Source organism: Siphateles boraxobius, unplaced genomic scaffold (assembly GCF_051911475.1).
Source record: "Siphateles boraxobius isolate OS27281-9 unplaced genomic scaffold, OSU_SipBor_1 279, whole genome shotgun sequence".
NCBI lineage: Eukaryota > Metazoa > Chordata > Actinopteri > Cypriniformes > Leuciscidae > Siphateles > Siphateles boraxobius.
Genome location: NW_027508896.1, coordinates 18,621 through 43,799, shown reverse-complemented (window position 1 = coordinate 43,799; position 25,179 = coordinate 18,621). Strand labels below are relative to the sequence as shown.

Below are 25,179 nucleotides of genomic sequence, written 5' to 3'. Positions count from 1 at the left end.
CAGTAGACCGCAAAACTATGAGGACTCATCCAATATTATAACAGGATTATATGTCTCATGAAACAATTCCAGAATACAATGAGGCAAATTTTGTGAAAATTTTCATCTAACGGACCTTATTCAGGGTAGACGCCTTAATTAATTTTTCTACAAATGAAAATTAGGTTTTGAGGAAGAGACCTACAGTCTAATCCAACATTCAAAAGGACTTTTCAAAACTGGTGACAAAAGACTCTTGAAAACATGTTGTGATAATTAAATGTTACACACGAGTCACACGACCCTGAATCAGAACAACCCAAACAACAGACTGAGTTGTGATTGTAGGTTAAATACGCTGTAGTCAGAGTTTGATAAATCAGATATATGATGAAGACACTGACGCCTGTTTGTGTTTCCACAGACCGTAATACAGTGCAGCTCCCTCACACTGATGTAAGTGTACTTCAGCCTCTCCTGTCATGTTATTGAGTCTCTGGTGTCTCTTGTGCTGAGATCTCCTCTAATCCTTTTTTTCTTTCTCAGTTTTGAGAGGCTGTTTCAGGCTCTACCTTTCCTGCCGTCAGACATGCAGACTCTGGTCTTCCACACAACTGGAGAACTCAAGCAGAAAGCAGTGCCAGGTGAGTCTCAGTCTCTGTGTCGTCATCATCTCTCACTGTTGACTTCACTAGAAGATCAGCATGTTTCTCAGTATTTCTGATGGAATTAATGATCAAATGTGTGTGTCTTATTTACAGGCTGCTCACTTCCTGGACCTCCAACAGTAAGAGATTGTTTTTTAACACAGTTTTCCTTATGGACCTCTTTCAGTCCTACAGGAATCCTCTCTATGCCTCACTCTTTAAAATGTTTTCACAAAACTCAAACCATACAGAGATTTTTAAAAAAAACTTGTTTTACATTTTGTCTTTTATTTTGTTCTACCTTTTTTCCTCTGTTGCAGTGTCTGATCACACCTGTGAATGGTGAGTGTATTTGTACACCTTGCATTTTTCTGATCTTCACTACTTTGTGTCTAATCGAGTCTGAATGAACACTGTGATGAACTGAACCTGCATTATTCCACTAGCCAACATCCATAAGCACTAAGCCCAGCTTTTCTTAGATTTCCTCCCTATTGAGTGTGTTATATTGACAGCTGTTGTCTGTACAGATCTATGGGCAGCCCTAGAGCCCATCCAAAGGAACAATAACAACTACACGAACCTATACAATATGGACCTACAAACCTTCAGTTCTCGGCTCCACACAACGCTAATTGCGAGTAGCCTGTTGTACAAGTAAACTGAAACAGATAAATAGCTTAAATATATAATCAAATCCATTTATTAATATCTCTACCTTTCAAAAAGGTCATGCGAGTAGTTTACAAGACTAGTAGATTTTGTGATTAATATGTTAGAGAGAATCAGAAAAAGATTTGCCCAGCATTGGATGTTCAGAAAGAGTTATTGACCAAACTGTGTTGAGCGAGACTCCAGACTCAGTGTCACTCACTAGTCGTCGCCTACTGCAGTGATCAGGAGCATAGCTATTTTCCCAGGGTACAACTTTCCGAGGGCTTAATGTTCCCAGGGTTCCATGTTCCTTAGTTAGCTGAACCCCAACCCTCGGGACATAGGACCCTTTGTCATGTAATTATTTGTTCTATATATCTAGGGATTATAGGATTTGGGAACCTAGGAATGACTCACTGTATCTTTATAGTCAAACAGAAATAATGAATCAGTCAACTAATCTGAACAAGTTTTGTTAGTCAACTTTCTATTTTTTATTACTTTCCTTTAATCTTTTTGACTGTCGCATTGTAATTCAAGGGTGTTATACTGAATCCTAATAAAATCCAGTTGCACTAATCAATGTTTTCTGATGAATTTAACAGCTACCAGAGTTTGTTCAGGAGTCAACAGGTACGAGCAAATACTCTTTTTTCCACTCTGACACAGTGACATCATCTATGACACAGGAAGTGTTCATGAAATTGTAATGTCTTCCACAGTAATGAGACTCTCCTGTCCGCTGGTCTCGTGAGCGCCCCCTGTAGTATCGACCTGCAACAGTACGCTTGCTCTTCGGTAAGAAGACGACAAGCAGAAAACTCTGTTAAAAGGAGCTGATATTGATGATTTTCTGGGAATCTACGTCCCTCCAGAGAGCAAATGTGCAGCAGTTTCTGGAATCACCATGATATTTCCTGAACTGTGATCTCCACTGATGAAATCCTTTGTGTTCGTAGCTCACAGGCTTCACTGCTGAAAACCTGGCTGGACTTCTGAAGTGTCAACTATCCAGCAGCAGCAGTTACTCCAAGGAGATCTGGAAGTTGCTTTTCACCAAAACAAACAATGTTCTCGATGGAGCCCTCAGCATCTTTTCCAGCATGGCAGCAAATATGGTAAATAAGCCTTGTACAACTCTGCTCTATTGTTACTTGGAAGATTGACTGGGAATATGGCAATAATTCCTCCTCATTACGTCATCAGTCTCAGCCAATCAGAGGCGATGTCGTGTCCCAAGTGTTGGATGTGATTGGGGAGCTGAGATTGGAGCGCATCAGTCCTGACCAATGGAGTGACGTTACTTTCATCAGCATGTTGTTGGGTCAATATCTGAAGCCGTTGTTACCGTTCGTGTCACCATCCCTACTGCTGTGCACTAGCAGCAAAAACCTCAGCTGCCAAACCTACCAGCACATGTAAGAAAAACATTTCCTCAACAATAGCTCAAGACTATCGTTGATAAGTTGATAAGATGCTTTGTTCAACATTATTTCCAACCATTTCTCAGTCTGGCAGAGTTCCCGATTATCAATAAGACGCAAGGAAGGAACATGGTGGAGTTTTTCATCTTGCCCTTCCTCAGTAGAAACACAACAGGTGAGGTGGAGGTTTGCAGTGGTTTCAGGCAGAATGTCACTCATGTAGAGGTTCTGGAGTTCATGAAGGTGATTCTACTGTGTGTGGTGTGTGTCAGATGCGGGCTGTCTGTCGAGTGCCAACAACAGTACTGAGTGGCTGCTGAAGAACTTTGGTTCGTTCGTTCACTTTGTGTCTCTCGAAGAACTGCTCTCCATCAATGCACAATTTGATCCGGTATGCCTTTACTTGTTCGTCAAAGAACATGATAGAAGAAGAAATACAATAATCTTGATGAACATTATCATTGTTATCTGTAGAACTTTTCCTCTAATGTTTGCCTTCTTGTTCTTCCGTGTGTCTTTAGTTGGAGACGCTGGACAATCTGTCTCCAGTGCAGATGGTTGGACTGATGGTTAATGGTCTTCCTGGCCTTCAACAGAATGATGTCATCAATAGAGTGTTTGATCATCTGCTAGTGTCTCCTGTGGATCGAGGACTTCCTGATGTTCTTCAAAACCTGCTCTTACTCCCACAGACGGTAAAACTTACTCAGATGTTTTCAATGGCTCTGCTTCAAACCGTAGTGAGATGACCATCCGGAAGGCAATTTTGGGCATCATGGGTGTGATTGTGAAGTCATTTCCAAACAGTAGACAGTGAAATTATTGGAACTCATCCAATATTATTACAGAACTATGTGTCTCATTAAACAATCCCAGAATACAATGTGGCAAATTTTGTGAAAATTTTCATCTAACGGACCTTATTCAGGGTAGACGCCTTATTTTATTTTTCTACAAATGAAAATTAGGTTTTGTGGAAGAGACCTACAGTCTAATCCAACATTCAAAAGGACTTTTCAAAACTGTTGAGAAAAGACTCTTGAAAAACATGTTGTGATAATTAAATGTTACACACAAGTCACACAACCCTAAATCAGAACAACCCAAACAACAGACTGAGTTGTGTTTGTAGGTTAAATACATTGTAGTCAGAGTTTGATGAATCAGATATGTGTTGAAGACACTGACGCCTGTTTGTGTTTCCACAGACCGTAATACAGTGCAGCTCCCTCACACTGATGTAAGTGTACTTCAGCCTCTCCTGTCATGTTATTGAGTCTCTGGTGTCTCTTGTGCTGAGATCTCCTCTAATCCTTTTTTTCTTTCTCAGTTTTGAGAGGCTGTTTCAGGCTCTACCTTTCCTGCCGTCAGACATGCAGACTCTGGTCTTCCACACAACTGGAGAACTCAAGCAGAAAGCAGTGCCAGGTGAGTCTCAGTCTCTGTGTCGTCATCATCTCTCACTGTTGACTTCACTAGAAGATCAGCATGTTTCTCAGTATTTCTGATGGAATTAATGATCAAATGTGTGTGTCTTATTTACAGGCTGCTCACTTCCTGAACCTCCAACAGTAAGAGATTGTTTTTTAACGCAGTTTTCCTTATGGACCTCTTTCAGTCCAACAGGAATCCTTTCTATGCCTCACTCTTTAAAACGTTTTCACAAAACTCAAACCATACAGAGATTTAAAAAAAACTTGTTTTACATTTTGTCTTTTATTTTGTTCTACCTTTTTTCCTCTGTTTCAGTGTCTGATCACACCTGTGAATGGTGAGTGTATTTGTACACCTTGCATTTTTCTGATCTTCACTACTCTGTGTCTAATCGAGTCTGAATGAACACTGTGATGAACTGAACCTGCATTATTCCACTAGCCAACATCCATAAGCACTAAGCCCAGCTTTCCACAGATTTCCTCCCTATTGAGTGTGTTATATTGACAGCTGTTGTCTGTACAGATCTATGGGCAGCCCTAGAGCCCATCCAAAGGAACAATAACAACTACACGAACCTATACAATAGGGACCTACAAACCTTCAGTTCTCGGCTCCACACAACGCTAATTGCGAGTAGCCTGTTGTACAAGTAAACTGAAACAGATAAATAGCTTAAATATATAATCAAATCCATTTATTAATCTCTCTACCTTTCAAAAAGGTCATGCGAGTAGTTTACAAGACTAGTAGATTTTGTGATTTATATGTTAGAGAGAATCAAAACAAGATTTGCCCAGCATTGGATGTTCAGAAAGAGTTATTGACCAAACTGTGTTGAGCGAGACTCCAGACTCAGTGTCACTCACTAGTCGTCGCCTACTGCAGTGATCAGGAGCATAGCTATTTTCCCAGGGTACAACTTTCCGAGGGCTTAATGTTCCCAGGGTTCCATGTTCCTTAGTTAGCTGAACCCCAACCCTCGGGACATAGGACCCTTTGTCATGTAATTATTTGTTCTATATATCTAGGGATTATAGGATTTGGGAACCTAGGAATGACTCACTGTATCTTTATAGTCAAACAGAAATAATGAATCAGTCAACTAATCTGAACAAGTTTTGTTAGTCAACTCTCTATTTTTTATTACTTTCTTTTAATCTTTTTGACTGTCACATTGTAATTCAAGGGTGTTATACTGAATCCTAATAAAATCCAGTTGCACTAATCAATGTTTTCTGATGAATTTAACAGCTACCAGAGTTTGTTCAGGAGTCAACAGGTACGAGCAAATACTCTTTTTTCCACTCTGACACAGTGACATCATCTATGACACAGGAAGTGTTCATGAAATTGTAATGTCTTCCACAGTAATGAGACTCTCCTGTCCGCTGGTCTCGTGAGCGCCCCCTGTAGTATCGACCTGCAACAGTACGCTTGCTCTTCGGTAAGAAGACGACAAGCAGAAAACTCTGTTAAAAGGAGCTGATATTGATGATTTTCTGGGAATCTACGTCCCTCCAGAGAGCAAATGTGCAGCAGTTTCTGGAATCACCATGATATTTCCTGAACTGTGATCTCCACTGATGAAATCCTTTGTGTTCGTAGCTCACAGGCTTCACTGCTGAAAACCTGGCTGGACTTCTGAAGTGTCAACTATCCAGCAGCAGCAGTTACTCCAAGGAGATCTGGAAGTTGCTTTTCACCAAAACAAACAATGTTCTTGATGGACCCCTCAGCATCTTTTTTAGCATGGCAGCAAATATGGTAAATAAGCCTTGTACAACTCTGCTCTATTGTTACTTGGAAGATTGACTGGGAATATGGCAATAATTCCTCCTCATTACATCATCAGTCTCAGCCAATCAGAGGCGATGTCGTGTCCCAAGTGCTGGATGTGATTGGGGAGCTGAGATTGGAGCGCATCAGTCCTGACCAATGGAGTGACGTTACTTTCATCAGCATGTTGTTGGGTCAATATCTGAAGCCGTTGTTACCGTTCGTGTCACCATCCCTACTGCTGTGCACTAGCAGCAAAAACCTCAGCTGCCAAACCTACCAGCACATGTAAGAAAAACATTTCCTCAACAATAGCTCAAGACTATCGTTGATAAGTTGATAAGATGCTTTGTTCAACATTATTTCCAACCATTTCTCAGTCTGGCAGAGTTCCCGATTATCAATAAGACGCAAGGAAGGAACATGGTGGAGTTTTTCATCTTGCCCTTCCTCAGTAGAAACACAACAGGTGAGGTGGAGGTTTGCAGTGGTTTCAGGCAGAATGTCACTCATGTAGAGGTTCTGGAGTTCATGAAGGTGATTCTACTGTGTGTGTTGTGTGTCAGATGCGGGCTGTCTGTCGAGTGCTAACAACAGTACTGATTGGCTGCTGAAGAACTTTGGTTCGTTCGTTCACTTTGTGTCTCTCGAAGAACTGCTCTCCATCAACGCACAATTTGATCCGGTATGCCTTTACTTGTTCGTCAAAGAACATGATAGAAAAAGAAATACAATAATCTTGATGAACATTATCATTGTTATCTGTAGAACTTTTCCTCTAATGTTTGCCTTCTTGTCTTTAGTTGGAGACGCTGGACAATCTGTCTCCAGTGCAGATGGTTGGACTGATGGTTAATGGTCTTCCTGGCCTTCAACAGAATGATGTCATAAATAGAGTGTTTGATCATCTGCTAGTGTCTCCTGTGGATCGAGGACTTCCTCAAGTTCTCGAGCTCCTGTACGTTTACTCCACAAAGGTGAGAAGTGTTTCAGAGTTATGGCTGGAAGTCTTTGGCAATTTCTAGAACCATACAGTAGTCTTAGTTCATACAGTAGAAGTTCTTTTGCAAACACTTTTCTGTAATTGATTGTAATGTCATAGTTCTTCTTTCCTATTATACTATCGATCAAGCTTCGTTATGTTTCGTGTTATAGCTGCTTCCAGCTATAGTCCTCTAAATGGAAATAAATGAGTTTAATTTGTGTATGCATACTGGTTTTCTTTTCTAGAGTCCACTCAGCTGTCAAACCAACCAGATAATGTAAGTGTGTGTTTATTAATAGCCAAGAGAGGCCGAGACATCAATATTAAGATCTTCTTGACTGCTTCTTTTCTGTTGTAAATCAGCTTCACGCGACTTGACCACATCCTGAGATCAGCAGCGGGTGATCTGGAGCCCGTCATCTGGGCGAGCGTTTATGACTTCAGTCTCACGGCACCAGAAGGTCAGCGCAGTGCCATCTGTGTTTCTCTAAGCCATCATGTCTGTTCCCCGTGTGCCTGAATGCTATGTCTGACTTTCTCACAGGTTGCTCTCTGCTCCCAGTTGTGGATGAGGTATGTCTGTTATTTAAAGTGAATCAAGTTTTATGTTTACAGAATTCTAAACTAGCATTTTGTTCAGTACATTTCACACCGTATTTGTCTTTTCCTCCACAGTGTCCTTTGACTCCATACAACGGTAGTCAGCGATTCCTCTTTATCACTATCACAGCGTGATCATGTGTGAGTGTGCAGTCATGTGTTGTGTGTCTGTGTATGTGATGTTTTCCTCTGTTTGTGTATTTTAGAGACTGAAGTGTGTCATGGAGTGGACAGGTAGAGTGAGGCTTTAATTACTGCTTTATTTTTCTGTTTTCCCTCCTTGACTTTGGTTAATTGTGTCATCTCTGTCCTCAGTTCTGCATTACAGCTCTTCCTGAACACCGGAGATTCTACAAATAGGCTTTGTGACTTCAGTATCGCAGAATATGCATGTACCCCGGTAATCAGATATGAGTCTCTATCCCAGAATGCACCTCTCTGGTCAGGCGTGAGTTAGTTGTGTCAACAGTTGTGTTTGGATGTGCTTCAGGTGCTGAATGTCAGTGTGGAGCAGCTGGTGTCTGTGCTGGACTGTCACCTGTCTGATGATGGCATCAGGTCACCTGAGAGCTGGAAGCTCCTCCTGACCAGAGTCTCACACCGGCTGGACGCCGCACTCATCGCGCTGTCCAACAGGGTACAAGACAGCTGGACGCACAGTCACTTGTGCTGCAAAACACCATATTGACAAAATCCAACATCCCATGAAGCATTGCATAGCATTTACAATATTTTGCATGACAATGTGTTCTTTGAACGTTCTGACAAAAGTAGTGCCATTTAACCCTTGTGCGTCAATTAAAAAAGTTACACATAGGTCCATAGTGGACAGAAATGTAAATGTCTAAAAACTGTCATAAAATTTGAAGCTTCGGAGCACAGACTTAAGTCTGCTCTCATTTTAAAGAAGACTCTTGGCAGATTATTGTTGAAGTAAAAAGTTTAAAAAGTAAAGCAAAAAAAGTTATAGAGGTTTGAGTTCATGAAAATTATTTATGAACATTATTTTATGTAAAATATATATTTTATAAAACGTGTTGAATGCTAAAACTGCTAGAAAATCGAAACCATGAATATAAAAAGTTGTGTTCCAAATTTGAGGTTGATATCTCAAAAAACGAGCTTTCAGTGAGAGTTTGTTTTGGCGCAGTACCCAATCTTCCCCTTTAGATGCAGCAAAACTCCACTGAGACACTCAGTGGCTGGATTTGGGATTTACAGTACAGTAGAGTTTTTCTCTGTCAAATATTACACACACACACACCAACACACCCCCGCAATTATAACTGCACAATTTATCCAATTGGCTATATAATATGCAGAAGCAGAGAACAGGAATAAAACAAGTATTTTCTTTATAGGCCAAACCTGAGAAAATTACACCATCTGGTAAAAAAAAAGTAAAAATTTCAGTTTTGAAGCCTTGCCCACAGAATGAAAGCCTATTAACAAAGATTGCTTTGTTTTATAGTTAAATGGCTCAGGGATTAAAAATTGACCTTTTAATGGGTTTCAATGGTGATGTTTTTGTCCTTAAAGTCCTGAGTGGAACTATTTTGAGTACCTAGTGTAAAATAGATTTATTAAAGGAAATGGGGGTGAAATAGTAAAATTTAGATACAAATACAGGCATGTGCCAAAATGTATGCAGTTGGCATTAACACTGGCAAAATGATTTTTTTAAAAAACACTGAAAAAGACACAAATGTCTATAAGGTCGCACAAGGGTTAAGAAACATTAGATGAACGTCCAACTAAAATGTTAGAAGTAAAAAACCTCCATGATTGATGTGTAGTAATGTATTTGTGCTAACACCGTGAGAACATTATTAACTCTTTTCCCGCAGGCCAGATAACTGAACGAACGTTAACATTACTGGAATAACTTTTGTTCGTAACTCTGAGAGAAGCTTGCCAGAACGTTAGCTAAAGTTTTGGGAACGTGATATGCTTAACAAAGTTAAATCTCAACTCATTTCAGGAGTGCTTTCATGCACACCTGAACGGGGAGGCTCAATATGACTGTGAACATCACAGAAATCCTACGGTTATATAATGTGAATTATGAAGGTCAGTTCTTGTATTGTGTGTGTAAAAGTGTGGATTTGCTGCACTCTTCTCTCTGTTTAGCCAGCGTGGGGGAGCAGCAGCTCTGGCTCCGCTGTTCTGGATGTTCTGCGAGAGCTACGACTGGACAGACTCCCGGACGACGGCAGCGTCGCGCTCTGGCTGGACCAGCGTCTCCGAGCGTTCCTGCCGGCCGCTTCCAAGCCGTTCCTGCAGTGTCTGCAGAGCAAGAACTTCAGCTGTCAGAACTTCCAGAGAGTGTAAACAGCCCAGATCTGCTTCATATACACAATACACCTCGTTTAAGATGAGCACAGACTGTATCGAGAGCGTTGTGTTTATGTCTGTGGAGTCTCAGAGTTATGTGATTGACATGTGCATGTGTGTGTGTGATGAAGGGTTGAGGCGTTCAGTGCAGGATTTCTCCATATGAATGTCCTTCAGCGACAGCTAACAGTGACGGACTTCATCGTGCCGTTCCTCTCTCGAGAGACAGCAGGTGAAGACCAGACTCTCTTCTTGTGTTTCATTCACCTGTCCTGGTCAGATTAGCTCACTATTGACCATCTGCAGGGATGTGATGACTTTGAGTTCATGTGTGTGTGTTTGCTCAGGTGCGGCGTGTGTGTCCAACGACAGCTCTCAGTGGCTCATCCGTAACTTTGGCCAGTTTTCTGCAATCGTCTCTCTGAAGCAGCTGATCTCGCTCAACACACAGTTCAACCCGGTACAGGCAAAGATACATTTACACTGCAAAAAACAATCACTGTGTTCCTCAGTAACGTGTCTGTTTTCCTCTTAAACAAGATACATTTAATTGAGAAGCAAAACTGAGTAATATATTGAGATTTGGAAGTATCATCAGATCCTTTCTTCCACATTGTGACGACACATCTGAGTTTAATTAATTATTTAAAAAAAAGAAAAATGTAGGGCAGGTACTTAGTTTTGTGCATCAGTTGCTGATTGGATGTTGGATGTGGGCGTGACACTCAACAGTGTATGCAGATGAGCGTGAGCTTGCAGGGGGCGGAGCTTAAACACACTAAATGAATGGAGAATCCTGCATAGGTCAGCAGAAAGAAGACGACGTTTGATTAAACATTATGAGGCCAGAACATAACAGAACAAGAAACATATGCATGGATGAATTGTTCACAATATGATCTATAGCATGCATTTAGAAAATAGATAGGAAACTTTTTGCCAGTGCAGTAAGAAACTTTATTCAGGATTTTCTCAATATCTTCCACAGTTTTGCTTCTCAAGTTCATTTAGGATGTTTCCATATTTGACTGAAAATCAAGAAGAATCTTTGTTGAACTGCAGAAGAGTTTTAACTGTATTTCTTCACGTCTTCTCTGCTTCCAGCTGAGCAGCCTGCGCTCTCTCTCTCCAGAGCAGTTGGTGGGGCTGATGTTTGAGGATGTTCCTGGTCTTCCAGAGAAAGCTGTGCTCATCAATGCCGTGTTTGATCACCTGATCGCATCTCCACAGGAAGAGAGGATCATCCCCACGCTTCACTTCATGGTTGAGTCATCAAAGACGGTAAAAGGGTTTTTCAGCACACTTTCACATCTCTTTCTCATTGCTGGCAAACCATTAATGTGTGGACGGGTTTCTTTCAGAGGAACATCTCCTGTGCGTCGTACCAAATCATGTGAGTGTGTTGTCGCATGCTGCGTGTGTTTCTGGTGTTGAATCTCACACTCTCAGGCTCACACTCTGTCTGAATGTTTGCTAGTTTCCACCGTCTGGACCACCTGATGGTCAGCGTGTCTGTGAATCTGGAGACGGAGATTCTGAGGAGCAAATCGGCTCTGCTGCAGCAAGTCCCGGCGGGTGAGACACAATACCTTTGTTTTAAAGTCACATACTCACCTGAATTGGGCTCCCTAATATGTGAGTATGTTGGACAGTAGCGTGCTTCATATAAACTCATCAGTGTGTATTTTTCTGTGTCAGGTTGTGTGTATTCCAACAGAGAGGTGAGTGTTGAAGATGCTTTGGTTACGGTTAGTTTTAAGCTGATGATTTAAGCTCATTTGATGCTCATGTGTGTCTCTTCTGTCTCTCCCAGTGTGGCGTGACACCAGTGAACGGTTAGTATTCCTCTCTAAACGAGTTGAGTTGTGATTTCTGTTGCTAGTCGTGCAATATGTGAGCTGATGTCTCTCTCTCTCTCTCTCTCTCTCTCTCTCTCAGAAACGGCAGTGTGCAGCAGTGTCAACAGGTGAAAACTCCTTCAAGAACACTTCAGATTATTTTGTAACTCAAACAGTCTTACATTTAATCGATTAATAGATTTCCCTAAGAAAAAATAGCTGACTAATTGATTATCCGGAGAAGAAAAATCAGCTGATTAATTGATTATACGAAGGAAACGATCAGTCGATTAATCTATTACCCAAAGAAAAGTCGGTCGAATAATCTATTACCCAAAGAAAAGACGGTCGAATAATCGGCTGCCAAAAGAAAATCCAGTCGATTAATCGATTATCCTAAGAAATAAAACCAGCCGATCAATCAATTATCCTAAGGAAAAAATCTGCCGATTAATCGATTATCTGAAGAAGAAAATCAGTCGATTAGTTGATTATTCTAAGTGGGAAAAATCAGCCGATTAATCAATTAATCTAAGAAAAACAATCCGCCAATTAATTAATTATTATCAATAATTGTAAATTTCAGGCCAGTTCTGATTGAGTAGCATTAAGTAATTTCATTAAGTAAAATTTTAAATTCCCCTTTTAAATGTTTTAAACACATTTTTTGTTGGTTATGCAAAAGTTAACTTTTAACATTCCCTGTTAGCTAGAAAATGAGCCGTATCTATCTTCTGATTGGCTATTTGAGGGCTGTCTGTGTTCTGATTGGCTGTTTGAGGGCTATCTGTGTTCTGATTGGCTGTTTTTGGAGAATCTGTGCTGTGATTGGCAGTTTGAGGCATATCTGTCATACTCATCTTTGTGTGTGTTACAGCTCTGGTCTGTCAGTGTATCTCAGCTCGTCTCATGACGGCAGTCGACTCTGTGATTTCAGCATCACACAGTACGCTTGTGCAGAGGTACTCAAACACACCCGTACACACAGACATGTGATCACACACACACTCTCTGTAAACATGTGTTTTGTGTTGTGTTCAGTTGACAGTTCTGAGCACGCAGGACCTGGTGACGGTGTTGACATGCAGTCTCAATGGGAACGAAAACGTGTCCGAAGAGACGTGGAAGCTGTTCACGCAGAAGGTCAACCCAGTGCTGGGTCCAGCGCTCGACCTCCTCGCCAACACGGTACACGCCAACACACAGCCTCTGCCAGTCTCAGCTCAGATCCAGTGCAGTTCAGGCTGCTTCTACAGGAATACCTGAAACACATCGATTCTACAGTTTCCACACTAAGACTGTATTTTTGTAATGCGAATGTGGCGTTTTTTTGACTATGCTCTTCTAAGTGAATACATTTGAAAATGGTCAAAAACTCTGTATTTGTATCACAAAGGTGTTTGACAAGTCTGTTGAGAATGACAACAGTGAAAAAAACTCTTAAGAAGCAATGTTAACAAATAAAGTACACAATAAAAAGCAGAGTAAAATAAGCAAGAAAGTAATATCAGTGAGTAATTAAGAAGGTTGAACTGTGTCTGTCTCCATCAGAGGCTGAATAAGTCCCGCCCCTCAGTGTCATTCTTGAATATGATTGGAGAAGTCACTCTGAGCTCCTTCAGCTCCACCAACCTGAGAGATGATTCGTTCGTCCAGCGCTGGTTTAACTCCAGGCTCCGCCCATTCTTACCCTACGCCTCCGAGACGTTCCTGTCCTGTCTTTCCACTAGAGACTTCAGCTGTGACACCTTCAGGAGCGTGTGAGTTTACAACACACACACACACACACACACGTGTCACATGTTGACGCAGCTCTAAGTCTTCGTCTCCTCCACAGAATCCAGAGCTTCAGTCAGAGTTTTGACATCATGTCCATCGAGACTCAAGCGAATGTCTACGTTGACTTCATCAAAGTGTTCCTCTCTAAGAACAGCACTGCAGGTCGGCCTCTCTCAGAAGCTCAGTAAAACAGTCAATCTCAGGGTTTGTGGCTAACGCTCAGCTGTGACGTGTTGCTCTGTGTTTAGGGTGTGTGGGCGTCTCTCAGAGCAGCTCTGATTGGCTGATCAGCAGCTTTGGACGATTCTCTGTCTTCACCACAGTGACTGAGCTGCAGATACTCAACCCCAGCTTCAGTGTGGTACGCACACACACACACACACACACACACACACACACACACACACACACACACACTCAGAGCACAACAGACATCTAGCATGTACAGATGTTCACGTGTGTTGACCTGTGTGTGTGTGTGTGTGTGTTTTCGCAGTTGGACAGTCTGAGTCTGTTGAGTGTGAAACAGTTAGTGGAGGTTTCCAGCACTCCTGGATTCCTGTCCAGCGCCGCTGCCGTCTATAATCTCCTGCTCTACGTGCCGGACACACAGCTCACCGCTTTCTACACTTCTCTCTCTGCAACGCTACAGGTGACGCCCACACACGCACACATGTGTATCTGTGTTCTGATTGGCTATTTGTGGAGGATTGGTTGTTTGTGGAGTATCTGTGTTCTGATTGGCTGTTTGTGGAGTATCTGTGTTCTGATTGGCTGTTTGTGGTGTATCTGTGTTCTGATTGGCTGTTTGTGGAGTATCTGTGTTCTGATTGGTTGTTTGTGGAGTATCTGTGTTCTGATTGGCAGATTGGCTGTTTGTGGAGTATCTGTGTTCTGATTGGCTGTTTGTGGAGTATCTGTGTTTTGATTGGCTGTTTGTGGAGTATCTGTGTTCTGAGTGGCTGTTTGGGTAGTATCTGTGTTCTGATTGGCTGTTTGTGTAGTACCGGTGTTCTGATTGGCTGTGGTCTGTTTGTGTCAGATGCAGGGTGTTGTTCTCGCTCCTCCAGTGAAGGAAGTGTTCCTGCAGCAAGTGTTTGACCGGGCCAATCTCACCACGTTATCAGATGATGATCTGCAGATCTGGATCCTGAACATACTGCCTCCGTTCATAGCCAACATTACAGTCCAACACGTGACGACTTACTTCAGCGTCGTCCAGCAGCGACCCTGTCCGATCAGCCAGCAGGCGTAAGACATACACACACACACACACACACACACGCACACACTGTCTGTGTACTCACCGGGGCTTGTTCTCACAGGGTGCAGCTGCTGAACTCGTCCAGCTCCACCTTCCAGCCCGCAACACAAGATCAGATCTACCAGCAGATCCTCGGCTCTCTCACAGGTGTCCATCCACCCATCCCTTCATCCGTCCATGTGTTCATCACTCCATCCGCTCATGCTTCTGTCTCCACAGGCCCCACCCCGCTGCGTTGCTACAGCAACCAGAGCTACTACGCTTTCCTGAGCTCATCCTTCATGAGTTTCCAGTTCCCGAATCTGAGCACCTTCCTGTCCCTGATGCCTCCCGCCCGCGTGCCAGAGGTCAGACCCGTCAGACCGCTCCATCCAGTGATCACGATTAGATCCAATGATAGAGTCCTTCAAGTGTTGACTGTTGATTTGATAAGCGTGTGTGTGTGTCGCCTGTCAGCTGATGGAGTCGATGTCTCCAGTGGAGGTCAGCAGTCTCCTGAACCGCCCGAACGCTGTGGACGATGTCACCAAAATCTGCCAGTTCTTCACCATCTACCCGAAGACGCCCCAGTACTTACAGACGGTACAGACACCTCACACTCCTTTAAAAGTTTGGGCACTAATGACTCGTTTAACAGCTTGTGAATGACTCTCCCTGATGGAGATTTGGTTTCCTGCCACTGTTGCCCTTTCCCACCTTTGATGCCATTGGCTTGGCTTGCTTGACTGAAACGGCCGAAGCGACGCCGGCTGGCGCAGTGCATGACTCTGTGTGTGTCCGTGTCCCGCAGGAGCCGCTGGGCTCGCTGACTCTGGCCCGGCAGGTGTTGTCCTGCGTGTGGCCTCAGGTTCTGAAGCTGGAGGTCCAGTCTGAGGTGGATCAGTGGTTCGAGTCTCGGCTCGTTCAGTACCTGCCGCTGCTCACCTCACACTTCATCGCCCCAGATGTCATGCGATACTCCTCCTGTCTCTCCTTCAAGAAGTTGTGAGTAGCACGTTTTCAACATTATGAAAATAAGTGAAAGTGTTGTGGAGCAGCTAACAGATACAAGCCTAAAGGTGTGGTCGTCATATAACTGGGATTTCGGTGAGATATCAGTGACATTTTCTATTGTCAATCATGTAGCAAAGATGAAGCACTGCTCACACCAAAGTCACTTTCAAACCAAGCAGATTTTTTGTTGGTGAACATGAGCGAAATCTGCTTGGGGATCATGCTAAACTCCCATTGAAATGACTGGACTCCACCCATGAAATTTCGCCAAGCAACTCTAAATGTGACCGTGGCTCAACTTCGTGCGTCAGTGGCGCAACGTTCTCATTAAGTTATGAAAACATTATTATGCAAAAGGTTCAGTTTTTTAAATGATTTAAAAAAGGTTTTTTCTTGTTTATGTGAATGTTCAGGGAACATCCCATCGTATCATTCCATTCAAACATTATGTGAACGTTACTTTTGAATGTTTTCTGAACGTTCTGGAACAAGTAGTATTTTCCTGTTATCTCTGTAAAGCTGCTTTGAAACAATCTGTATTGTAAAAAGCGCTATATAAATAAAGGTGACTAGTAACATAAAAAAGTAGACAAACATCCAATTGAAAGTTTCAGAAAAAAACGTTCCATGAACAATGTATAAATAATGTTTTTGTGCTAACGTTTTGAGAACATTATTAAAGACCAGATAACTTTGAACAAATGTTATATTAATGTTAGTGGAAGAACATTTGTTCATAACATTTGTTCATAACTTTGGAAGAACGTTCCCTGTTCACTGGGTTTGCTTTGCTGGTGAAGGAACGATCTTTTTAACCGCTACACTAATTTCCCCCTAAATAAGTAAATCTGCTGTTGACGAATTTGGTGTGTTTCTCTGTTCAGTGTTTCAGTGATGGCTAAATACAACTTCAGTGCAGCAGAGTTTTCTCAGAAAGACATCTACGGTACCATCCTGGTCTACCTGAACACCTGTGAGTTACTGTTGATGGATTGCACGATTGATTCTGATGATAATGAAGATTGGTCGGTGAGCTGTGTTTGTCATGTGTTCTCAGCTTCAGCTCCTAAATGTTATAACGCATCAAACCCCGATCTCAACTCCACCGCCTGGTTCTCCGACTACATCTCCGTCTTCTTGAGCTTCGTCACGCTGGACGACCTGCTCCTCTTCGGCTCCATTAAGGTGTGACCACGCTTTTAAGAACTCTACCAGTTCAAAATGATAACTTTGTCCTCATTTATTCACTCTCATGTCGTTCCAAACCAGTGTGACTGGTTTCATTTTGTGGGACTCAAAAACGTGTTTGTTTTTCAGCCGTTCCTGGAGAACCAGGAGAACCTGCAGCTCTTCGGTCAGATCGGCGTTCCTGACAACGTCCTGGAGTTCTACATGAGTCTGCTGTTCGAGCAGAACCAGAACTTCAACGCCTACTAGTGAGAGACACCAACAATAACCATCCTTACTCCCATCTCACTAAACTACACTTCGGTTTCTAAATGGGGTTTTCATAGCAATGTCCATTTCGGGTTCCTCAAACAACCTTTCATTGATCAGTTCTTTAAAAAAATATATTTGTGTGAAGAACATTTTGATAATCTATATAACCTTTTCCCAATATAAAGAACCTTTTGTGCAATGTAAGGATTCTATGGATGTTAAAGTGTCTTCATGGAACCATCAATACCCATAAAGAACCAGTGTACCATTTATAAAGACTGCTCTTGTTTGATGGTTTTAGGGAAGTTTTGGCCACTCGTCTGTGAGAAACCAGCTTATATCAGCAAACCAACGAAGGCTGGTTGAAGCTGTTGTTTCAACAGAACTGTGACACTGGCATTCATTTGAAGCTAGGGTGTTTGTAAAAGACGCCCTGATGAGCTTTAACAGCTTTAGCGTGATGTGTGTGTGTTTACAGTCTGCCTATGAAGTTACGCTGCTTGGCTCCTGCAAGCTCCTTCTCTCAGTTGAGCATGGAGCAGTTTAAGAACATCTCTTCCAGCATCCATCAGAACTGCACCAACATCCCACCCGACGTACGTACAAGAGTGTGTGTGTCATCAGAAACAAGCTCTATACAAGCTAAATGCATGCATGCATGTGTGTGTGCGCAGGTGTCGGCGGCTCTGGCGAGCAATGCGGACGTTCTGACGGTGGACTTTATCCAGGCTCTGGGTCAGTCGAGCACGGGTTTGAGCACGGCTCAGATCAGCGGCGCCGGAGGGAGCGTGCTGCTCAACGCTCTGTCTGTGCTCAGACTCACACTGGGCTGGAACCTCGATCAGGCCATGATGATCATACAAACCCTGCTGGCGTCCGGGCTTTACCAGGTACAAACCACCAATGCGCTTCAAATGATGCTGAATCAGCCGATTGCGTCTCAGAGGAACTCCTGAATGAATCAGTGTTGTTCAACAAATCGTTGAATCAGTGATTTATCGACTCACTCATAAAGACAGTCGTTGGCTGCGTCTGAAATCGCTTTCTCTTTTGAGTAGGTACTTATTTTGAAAAAGTAAGTACTTTGTGACAGCTACAAAGTATGTACTATATAGTATGCATGCGAGTAGTATGAATGTAATCCGGATGTAACAAATTCGCCATGTTGTCATTATCATGTGATCTACCAGCGTCTCTTCACTGCCATTCATGAATCCTCTCCCGTGGCCTCATGGGATAGTAAAGTGTCCATCGTATGCACACTTCAGAATCTCACCGGAAGTAGTAGATCATCCGGGTACTTTTTGCCTACTTTTTTATGAGTACTGTGATTTCTGACATACTGGGTTTTTTGCCGATATAGAGGGGAAGTTTGCGATTTCAGGGTCAGCCTCAGTGTTGTTGAACACATCGAGTCGATGATTCAGTGACTCACTCATACAGACAGGAGGACTGCAGTGAACGTCTTGTTGGCCTAACTCAATCTACAATACCTCAGTTACAGATGGTTCAAAATTCAGCAGCCGGATTATTAACTGGAACTGAGAGATGGATCATATCTCCCATGTCCTTGCCTCAGTGCATTGGCTCCCTATAAAATTTAGATCCTTCTTTTCGCACACAAGGCACTGCACAATTCAGCCGCGGATTATATTTGTGATCTTATAAGGCCATACTCAGCCTCTAGGTCATTAAGATCTTGTGATCAGTTACTTTTATCTGTCCCTCATTCTCGTAGTAAATCAAAGATGAGCTCTGACACAGTTTATCTTTAAACATCAGGGTCTCCATCACTGGATGCTTTTAAATCCATTTTAAAGACTTATTTTTACTCTCTAGCGTTCTAATGATGCTGTATTTGTGTTTTGAATAGCTGGTGTTCTACGTTATGTATGTGTATTTATTATACATTTGTGTTGTAAAGCACATTGGATTAACTATGGTTGTGTTAAGCTGGAGCTGTATAAATAAATAAACTGGACTATATGTACCAGTACACATCTGTGTCTCTGTCCACGGCAGATTGATAGTGCGGATGGACTGGTGGGACTGGGTTCGCTAATCATTGGTGTTCAAACGTCAGTCATCAACGGCATCTCAGGAAATGTGTTGCTTCTGGCCATGAAATCTCAATCATTCTTGGCCAATGTCATCGGCGCACCCATTATTCTCCAACAGACCATCGTCAACCAGGTAACACACACACACACACACACACACACACACGTACGTCTCAGGTCTGTCTCGTGACGGCTCTCTCTGTCTCTCTCTAGATCATCTCTGTGAACAGCTCGTCTGACGGCGTCGTCACAAACGTTCCTGACCTGATGGCGACGGAGATCCCGCGCATCTTCCTGCTAAGCGTGTCGTCCTCCTCCGCGGTGGTGCAGATGGTCAATCAGAAGAAGTGGAAACACGAGCAGGTACATCAGGCTCCTACATCACCAATCTCAGAAGAGGCTTCAGTAACACCCTTCATCTATTGGCCCTGTCAGGGGTTCCCATCAAGGGGTCGGTTCCTGGATTTAGTTGTAATTAATTATTTTGTTACAAATCCATTTTTATATTAATAAAATGTTGTGAATTAAACAGCTTCACAGAAAAAACAGAAAAAAATGATTAAATATGAAAGTATATTATAATTTAAACCAGTGGCGGAGGCAGAAAGTAGATGATGGGTGGACCGGGATAATTCACATCATCCAATGTTTTTCTACTGCCTTAATTTAGCAGAAAAAAAATGATGGCCCATCCCTCAGTGGCACCAATTCACTAAAAGTCAAGGTTTGCAAGTTCACATGCCGGTATTTAATCTAACAGTATTATGTGAAAATAATAATTCAAGTAAGTCAAAAACGGCAGAAAAGAACAAGACAAAACCGCAGTTACAACATTAACCAACAGCACCAACCCATTTAAAAACCCTAAATATATAATTAAAAAAATAATCACATATTTGGAAATAACCTGGTAACAGGCATATTATGACTGAATAAAAACTCCCTTACGATAAAAAAAAAAAAAAGGTGAAATAGAGATCTCATAAATTAGTGAATTCGCACTAAACCGTCGCTTAGCAAACCATGTATTTTATCGTCTAAAGTTTATTTACCCCTTCACTATTTTTCTGTGACTGTCTTTGGGACAGTTCACACAAAAATGGAAATTCAGTAATTATTTACTCAGCTTGATGTTGTTTTAAAGCCTTATTACCTTATTGTTTTCGGAACACAAAAATACATTTAAAAAAATCCCTGCTGTGCTTTCATGCAGTTAAAAAAAAAAAAAAAAGATTCAAATGTCATAAAATAATCCCATGCAAATCGTGCTATATTTGCTTTGAATGTATACTGGGTTTGACGAGAAACAAACGGAAAATGTTCAATCTTGGCCTTGAATTGCTACAAACACGCGAGCGTACGGCAGTTTCCCAGGAAAAGTTAGCCTATGTTTCATTTGTATTTTTTTTAGGATTTCAGCTTTAATACATTTTAATTACACAAGGCTACAGTATAAACCTCAGAAGAGTATGTGTGTTTATCTCTGTTGTGATCAGGTTCAGTTTTTGTGTGAACGTTAGAGCAAATAATAGTTATATACTGTATACTGTAACTATTACAAATAATAGTTATATACTATACCGTATACCCAAGTCAATTTATTATTCTTTTCTTTCTGTATTAGTATTTAAATATATTTAATTTACAACTAATTTAATAATTTATATCTTGATGCATTTATTTAAAATGAATTTTGTAGCACTTGGGAATGGCAAGGTGGCTTACAGTATAAGCACTGCCAAGTTCTGCAACGAGAGGACCCAGAAGCGAAGGATTCAAATCAACAATGCATTTATTGAAAATCTACTTTTAAACAGTCGGCAGCCGAGTCGAGCCGAGCCGAGCCGACTAAAGGGGAATCCGTTACCCTGGCAGAGGGGCTTGACATGTTGCTTTATTTGTGTAATTCCACTGGATACCACTACTGTAGTAGCAGAAACGACATACTTCACCTTTAACACTCATCTTAAGCTTTAAGTGCTACAGCTCGGTGCGATCACGTGAAAAAGGAAAACAAAAACAAAGCAGGAGAGAGAGACCCGAGTCCTGACTAACAACTAAGTTATATCAGGAAGAGAAATTACAATGTGTGAATCCTGTATCTGTAACCGGTCATACATGTGGCTTATATGTTTACATTTCAGAAAACCCCTTGCTCACAAATATCACATGCAAAAAGTATTGCATAACCATGCCACGGCGGGCCAGACTAAAAACCCATAGCTAACCTTGCATGGCTGATGTTTGTTCTAAACACGTCAGAGTCGGCTGCGTTTGAATTGAAGAGGTTGATATAGTCGTAAACTAATTAGCCTATCTCTTAGTTCTCTTTTCAAACGACAAAAGTGTCAAGTTGTTACGGCGTCCTGTCATCTTTGTCAAGATGTTTTTCTTTATTAAATGCATCATACATAGCGGTTTAGCCATTTTTGTAATAACATAAAAAGGGCGCTGCTAGTTGAAATCCGGATATTTGCGCGAAGAAGAACATTACTACTGTGCTCTGGCGTGTGACGTAACTGACGAGACGAATTAACATGTTCTTATTAATATTAGGATAGAGTTTTAATGCATGAAAAAACAAATCACATTTACAATAATTATTCAAGAATTGTTTAACGCTAGAAAATTGTATTATCAAAAAGAAATTGTATTTCCCTGGACCTGACTGGGTGGGCAAGCTGTCAATCTGGCCTAGGCCCACCCGTAGCTCCGCCTCTAATTTAAACAGGACCTATTATGCCCTTTTACGAAGTCTTGATGTTGTTTTTAGGCTCTACAAGCACAGGTTTTCATGCTTGAATGTTCAGAAACGTTATTTTCCCCATATTTATCATTAGCTTTGTTGCTATCCACCTTTTTTATGCATATTTTGGGATATTGCATAAAAAAACGCTTGATGGAAACGCCAATATGTATAAATTCAAAAAATTTGCATAAAAACATATAAGCTCAAATGAGTCGGATACATTTTTTATCCATTAAGAAAACATATGCACAAACTACGATGGAAACATTTACCAAACAAATTCCTCGATGGACATCAAAAAAATCATGTGACTGCGATGGGACGGCATAACTGGACCAACAACGGACCGATCTCATCACACAGCATCTGAAATGCCTGAGCAAACTCTGTTGTCAAAGTGGTTCGGTATAATTTCCTCCCAGAACTGTCTTACACGACTGAGTTTGAAAACAGCGGGATCTGCCTCAGAAAGCAAGATAACACGTTTATTGAGCTTCGTCTGCGTGCTCTGATTAGCCATTGTTGCGGCTCCTCTCTTCCCAGTCTGTCAGTAACGCTCTGTTTACTTCCTGTCTCTATGAAGCCCCTCCTTCTGAAAAGCACACTGTGCTCTGATTGGTCAGCTGGATCAGTGTGTTGTGATTGGTCGAGGGCTTCGAGTGTGTTTGGGAAATGTCCCGCCCCTTACCATAACCGCCAGTTTAACACACTACTAACTAACTCAACCAGGCCCGCCCCTTTATTCTGCATATTAATTATTTAAATGAGGAATATTGTGATCGTTCCCGGAAGAAACTCAAGATACAATGGAGGCGTTTCATGAGTTAGAAACACTGACACTGATATACATTATAACTCCCGCTGGAGGGACTTTGGAAACATTTTTTCATGCTCAAACAGCAACATTACACATTAAAGAAAGATGAAGATGTGAAGCATAATAGGGCGTCTATAAGACACTCCTCAGGAACGCTGAAGATCTACACAGAACCCCTTGTAACCTTTTTTCTAAGAGTGCATGTTCTGTTAGAAACGTAAATTACATGCTTGAAATTCTCTTCCTCTCAGGCCGTTTTGCTGTTCGAAACCGTCGCCACGGAGTTCAGCGACCCGGACGCGTGAGTGAATAGAGTTATCATTATTATTAGTCAGACTGGGTGGTGAGGCTTTAGTTCTGAGCGTATGTTGGTGTTTGTGCAGCATGTCCTTCCAGGTGCTGCAGGGTTTCACCTGTTCACGAATCCAGAGCTTCAGCACTAGTAAAATCATGAGTCTGATCCGCGGCTGCCGGCAGCGAGTCAACCAGACGCTCGTCCTGCAGGAGTCACAGGTGAACGCACACACTCTTCTCAGAAATCTGCTCTGGTGGATCTCAAACTCTTCAGCTTTGATATTTAAAGAGGCTCAGATGTGTGTGTGTGTGTGTGTGTGTGTGTGTGTCTCCTTCAGCTGACCTGCATGTACTACTACATCAAGAGTGCTGACCTGAACGCCTTCTCTCAGTATCCCGCCGAAGTGCTCATCTACTACAAGTACGTCAGCAGGATTATTGGTGCTCATGGAGGAGTTGGTGAAGACTGGCTCATCACACGCTTGTTTGTGTTGCAGTTACTCAATGATTGACAGATCTCTGTGCCGCTCGTATTTCTCATCTCTGGGAACGGCCAACTTCTCTGTGCTGTCCGGCGCTCTGTCCTTCAAGAAGCAAGTCCTGTTCAGCAGCGCCAGGGAGTGTCTGGTGAGCGCAAACACACACATCAGGATCATATTTCAGCTTTTTTATATTCATGTATACAGTCCAAAAATACGCATGCATTTGAATTGCACATAAAATTTCCATCACTTTGAATCACACAATTTTAACATAAACAAACTAATAAACTTAAAGGTGAAATGTGTAATATTTCTGAGGATCTATTGACAGAAATGCAATATAAGATCCATAACTATGTTTTCATTGGTGTATAAAGACCTTTGCAACCGTTATGTTTTTATTAGCTTAGAATGAGACATTTATATCTCCATAACCGCGGGCGCCCCCTTCTATGGAGGTCGACATATTGTGTGGTCATGTTTCTAGCGTAGCCGACAGCGAACACACAGCGCTACAGAGCGCGTTTCCTCACTACCTTGAAAAAGAAGTTTTCAGTGGTGTATAAAGACCTTACTTAATGAACCGTTATATTTGTATTACCTTAGAATGAGCAGTTTCTGTCTACACACACCGCGGGTTCCCGATCATTGAAATGCGTCGACATGTTTCTACGGTGGCCCTAAACGGACAAACGCGTTTCGTTACTATGTTGCTCTTCGTGCGAGGAAGCAAGCTTAGTTCAGCGAATAAAACACTGACACAATGATGAACAAGTAACAATAATATTCGCAATAACATATGTGACCGATCACGGAAACTAGGGACACAAGTCGGCAGCACAACTTTCGAGCAAAATGAGAAAGAAGCGTTTTTTTTTTTAAATTGGTTTTTTCAATTTTTTGCAGAATCTGTTAGTTGAGATCACGAAGAAGCCTCTCCATGTTTGAGATAGCAGTATTGGTATATTTAAAAGCTTACATTTTGAGGTTGAAATCGGCTTGTTTTCGGAGATTCTAGCATGCAGTAGGGGCGTGGTGTGTCATTGTCTGTGTGTGTATCCATACTGGATAAGCCGGCTTTTGCCCCCGCCCTCCAAGTGAACCACATGGCTACTTATTATGCTGTGCTCTGGCCGGCTCTATCTGATATCAAAATTCAATGAAGATGGCCGCCGCAAAGATTGTCGCAGACGAGCTGAACCGTGGCAGTTACACCGAAAATGTTTTCGCCGCACTTCTTCGACAAGCCGTGCTGAAATAGCGAAACTGTTGTGCAAAGGGGCCATAGAACCGGCTGTAGAAGCCAGACTCGCTCAGAGGAGGTACCCTATGGCCCCTTTGCATTCTGATATCCCTGGAAACGCTTCCCATGCTTTTACATGTACAGCTAGGGGCAGAATGGCCTCCGGGTTCCGATCGCCGCACTTCGTGGGCTCGGCAAACTGAACCGTAGGTATGGGTGCGGCGCGCCCCCATAATTGAATACGGCGGCTCGGCTCGCTGACAGCGGTGTCTGGCTGTTTCATATGTGACGTACCGGTTGCTTTGAATGGGGAACGTTTTGTGAACAGGGAACAGAGTTAATGGACTGGCAACAATCTCCATAGAACATGAACTGGCACAGAGA

At 42.2% G+C, this 25,179-nt stretch overlaps 1 protein-coding gene across 1 annotated transcript in view; it reads left to right on the top strand.

The window, feature by feature from the left end:
• LOC143753360 (uncharacterized) overlaps window positions 1-25,179 on the top strand; it is a 43,036-nt gene that overhangs the window by 3,796 nt on the left and 14,061 nt on the right. Inside the window, exons 13-72 of the mRNA XM_077245686.1 lie at window positions 404-435; window positions 526-623; window positions 741-766; window positions 947-968; window positions 1,886-1,913; window positions 2,003-2,078; window positions 2,240-2,398; window positions 2,487-2,698; window positions 2,791-2,879; window positions 2,977-3,095; window positions 3,226-3,399; window positions 3,913-3,944; window positions 4,035-4,132; window positions 4,250-4,275; window positions 4,454-4,475; window positions 5,393-5,420; window positions 5,510-5,585; window positions 5,747-5,905; window positions 5,994-6,205; window positions 6,298-6,386; window positions 6,484-6,602; window positions 6,721-6,894; window positions 7,148-7,179; window positions 7,266-7,363; window positions 7,447-7,475; window positions 7,578-7,599; window positions 7,709-7,736; window positions 7,818-7,902; window positions 7,993-8,139; window positions 9,633-9,829; window positions 9,968-10,068; window positions 10,184-10,296; window positions 10,941-11,117; window positions 11,198-11,229; window positions 11,314-11,411; window positions 11,535-11,557; window positions 11,650-11,671; window positions 11,775-11,802; window positions 12,552-12,636; window positions 12,716-12,862; window positions 13,226-13,434; window positions 13,512-13,615; window positions 13,702-13,814; window positions 13,950-14,105; window positions 14,496-14,704; window positions 14,779-14,864; window positions 14,937-15,064; window positions 15,174-15,299; window positions 15,508-15,701; window positions 16,595-16,683; window positions 16,768-16,895; window positions 17,028-17,146; window positions 17,629-17,746; window positions 17,825-18,040; window positions 19,173-19,343; window positions 19,424-19,573; window positions 23,028-23,077; window positions 23,160-23,289; window positions 23,409-23,491; window positions 23,568-23,697. Coding sequence (XP_077101801.1) covers window positions 404-435; window positions 526-623; window positions 741-766; window positions 947-968; window positions 1,886-1,913; window positions 2,003-2,078; window positions 2,240-2,398; window positions 2,487-2,698; window positions 2,791-2,879; window positions 2,977-3,095; window positions 3,226-3,399; window positions 3,913-3,944; window positions 4,035-4,132; window positions 4,250-4,275; window positions 4,454-4,475; window positions 5,393-5,420; window positions 5,510-5,585; window positions 5,747-5,905; window positions 5,994-6,205; window positions 6,298-6,386; window positions 6,484-6,602; window positions 6,721-6,894; window positions 7,148-7,179; window positions 7,266-7,363; window positions 7,447-7,475; window positions 7,578-7,599; window positions 7,709-7,736; window positions 7,818-7,902; window positions 7,993-8,139; window positions 9,633-9,829; window positions 9,968-10,068; window positions 10,184-10,296; window positions 10,941-11,117; window positions 11,198-11,229; window positions 11,314-11,411; window positions 11,535-11,557; window positions 11,650-11,671; window positions 11,775-11,802; window positions 12,552-12,636; window positions 12,716-12,862; window positions 13,226-13,434; window positions 13,512-13,615; window positions 13,702-13,814; window positions 13,950-14,105; window positions 14,496-14,704; window positions 14,779-14,864; window positions 14,937-15,064; window positions 15,174-15,299; window positions 15,508-15,701; window positions 16,595-16,683; window positions 16,768-16,895; window positions 17,028-17,146; window positions 17,629-17,746; window positions 17,825-18,040; window positions 19,173-19,343; window positions 19,424-19,573; window positions 23,028-23,077; window positions 23,160-23,289; window positions 23,409-23,491; window positions 23,568-23,697 — 6,243 coding nt within the window. The remainder of the gene's footprint in view (window positions 1-403; window positions 436-525; window positions 624-740; window positions 767-946; window positions 969-1,885; window positions 1,914-2,002; window positions 2,079-2,239; window positions 2,399-2,486; window positions 2,699-2,790; window positions 2,880-2,976; window positions 3,096-3,225; window positions 3,400-3,912; window positions 3,945-4,034; window positions 4,133-4,249; window positions 4,276-4,453; window positions 4,476-5,392; window positions 5,421-5,509; window positions 5,586-5,746; window positions 5,906-5,993; window positions 6,206-6,297; window positions 6,387-6,483; window positions 6,603-6,720; window positions 6,895-7,147; window positions 7,180-7,265; window positions 7,364-7,446; window positions 7,476-7,577; window positions 7,600-7,708; window positions 7,737-7,817; window positions 7,903-7,992; window positions 8,140-9,632; window positions 9,830-9,967; window positions 10,069-10,183; window positions 10,297-10,940; window positions 11,118-11,197; window positions 11,230-11,313; window positions 11,412-11,534; window positions 11,558-11,649; window positions 11,672-11,774; window positions 11,803-12,551; window positions 12,637-12,715; window positions 12,863-13,225; window positions 13,435-13,511; window positions 13,616-13,701; window positions 13,815-13,949; window positions 14,106-14,495; window positions 14,705-14,778; window positions 14,865-14,936; window positions 15,065-15,173; window positions 15,300-15,507; window positions 15,702-16,594; window positions 16,684-16,767; window positions 16,896-17,027; window positions 17,147-17,628; window positions 17,747-17,824; window positions 18,041-19,172; window positions 19,344-19,423; window positions 19,574-23,027; window positions 23,078-23,159; window positions 23,290-23,408; window positions 23,492-23,567; window positions 23,698-25,179) is intronic.